Below are 1,739 nucleotides of genomic sequence, written 5' to 3'. Positions count from 1 at the left end.
GTTTGGAAAGCACTTTGGATCTCTGTGTCAAAAAGTTGCTATATAAATATTTTTTACTTACTTACAGTCGAGTAGCACATCAGACGCATGTTGTGCCGACTCTTAGAGGCACTAACAGGACAAACGTCTGCCAGGGAGCATAAACGAACAATGTCTGGTAAACCTGCGTCACAAGGCGCACACAAGCAAATATTTATGTCTGTCATTTCGCCTGCTCATTGCTCGGGCCATGTGTTTATCTGTGAGGGGGGTATGATTGCAAAAGATGCTTTGAAAGCTAAGCTAAAGGTGGAGCCAGAAGTACATGGCTCAGCATTATTCCAGCGAGCAGTTAATTGAAGTGCAGCAGCTCATGGTCCGCTGCTTCTCTTAAGTGCCCAAACTGATGACATACAGCGCTTTGCCTTAATCTGCAACCTTTTGATCTTTGATGAGTCGTTAAAGTCCTTCTTTAGTGCAGAAATGGAAAACACTCTCTGGTTTCAGCTTCTCAAATATGAAGACTTGCTGCTTTTCTTTGCCTCATGTGAAAGTACACTGAATATTCTGCTCGTTTTGGACTGCTGGTTGGACAAAAACAAGACTTAAAGACTTAACTTTGGGCTTTAGAGACTGAAGAACACAATGAAGAAGCAGAGCTGCTACGACAGATGAAGTGAGGAGCTCACTGACGGCAGACAGGTAGAGTCCAGAGGCTCATTTCACCAGTTTATCACCACCAACAAAGTCACGTTACATCATTTCTGACACAATAATCTAATAAAGTTTAGTCTAGACCAGCGCAGTTAACGAGAGCCCCCGAGAGTGACGCTCATCAAATTGACACCAGGTGGCTCTAATTGACGACACCTGCTCATTAGCCTCCATATTAAATCAGCTGTAACTTGACAAACTCGGCTGAAAGCATCCGTTTCATTATCAGCTGAGAAGTAATAAGAAAAACGTATTTTATAACTGTACAATGTCCGGCTCAGCAAGTATCTTAGCATCCTAAGCCAAAGATATTTGTTTATGTTATATTATATATATTTTTTTGTCCTGTTCCCCTTTTGAAGTCAAAAATAATTTAGATTTTGGACACAAATGAAACAAATCTCAAACATAAATCACTATATTTACAATAAACTTCAGGGGAAAATAAGCACAATTATATTTTGGATCTGACGGTTTTTATTCCCTGTCCAACTTGTCCGTGTTGCTTTGTCTAAAGGAATCTTTGCATTGAAAGAATTGTTATTTCTTCATGAACCATCGACTCTTTTGCCTCTGCTCATCTACGCCTGTTTGAGGTGCAGTTAATAAATTAAAGTTACTTCTCCAAGATGTACATCAACCTCAGACAGTTCATTTAGTTAGCGAGCTCAGGGGACGTTAGAGATTAAAACAACTTCTGAGACGATGAACACTATAAAATAGATGTAATGAAGTGACTGTACGTGTGATTTACTGGATCAAAAAAGGAAAGTAGGTTCGTTCCAATTAATTTAAATATTGGCAGAAGTGCAATATGCAAATTATAATTTCTGGATGAAGGTAAAATGTGTAACAAGACAACATTATAATGAAGTGCTGCAGAGATGACCTGATCTACAAATCGTGTTCTCCAGTAAGAAAACATGTTTGTTTAGTTCAGATCATGTGATTTAAATATTTTCAGTGAAAATTACATTTGAGATGCTTTTTCCTGGTTAAATAAAGGTTAAATAAATAAAATCATTCTCACACTAATTGTGAATCAT

General features: G+C 38.1%; 1 protein-coding gene across 1 annotated transcript in view; it reads right to left on the bottom strand.

Annotated features, from left to right (window-relative positions):
- sdr42e2 (short chain dehydrogenase/reductase family 42E, member 2) overlaps positions 1 to 1,739 on the bottom strand; it is a 44,195-nt gene that overhangs the window by 37,957 nt on the left and 4,499 nt on the right. The window contains exon 4 of the mRNA XM_035655091.1: positions 62 to 163. Within this exon, the coding sequence (XP_035510984.1) occupies positions 62 to 163 (102 nt within the window). The remainder of the gene's footprint in view (positions 1 to 61; positions 164 to 1,739) is intronic.

This window comes from Morone saxatilis, unplaced genomic scaffold, assembly GCF_004916995.1.
Source record: "Morone saxatilis isolate NCDOM2014 unplaced genomic scaffold, NCSU_SB_2.0 Contig14, whole genome shotgun sequence".
NCBI classification, from domain to species: Eukaryota; Metazoa; Chordata; class Actinopteri; family Moronidae; genus Morone; species Morone saxatilis.
This window is presented reverse-complemented; position numbering and strand designations above follow the sequence as displayed.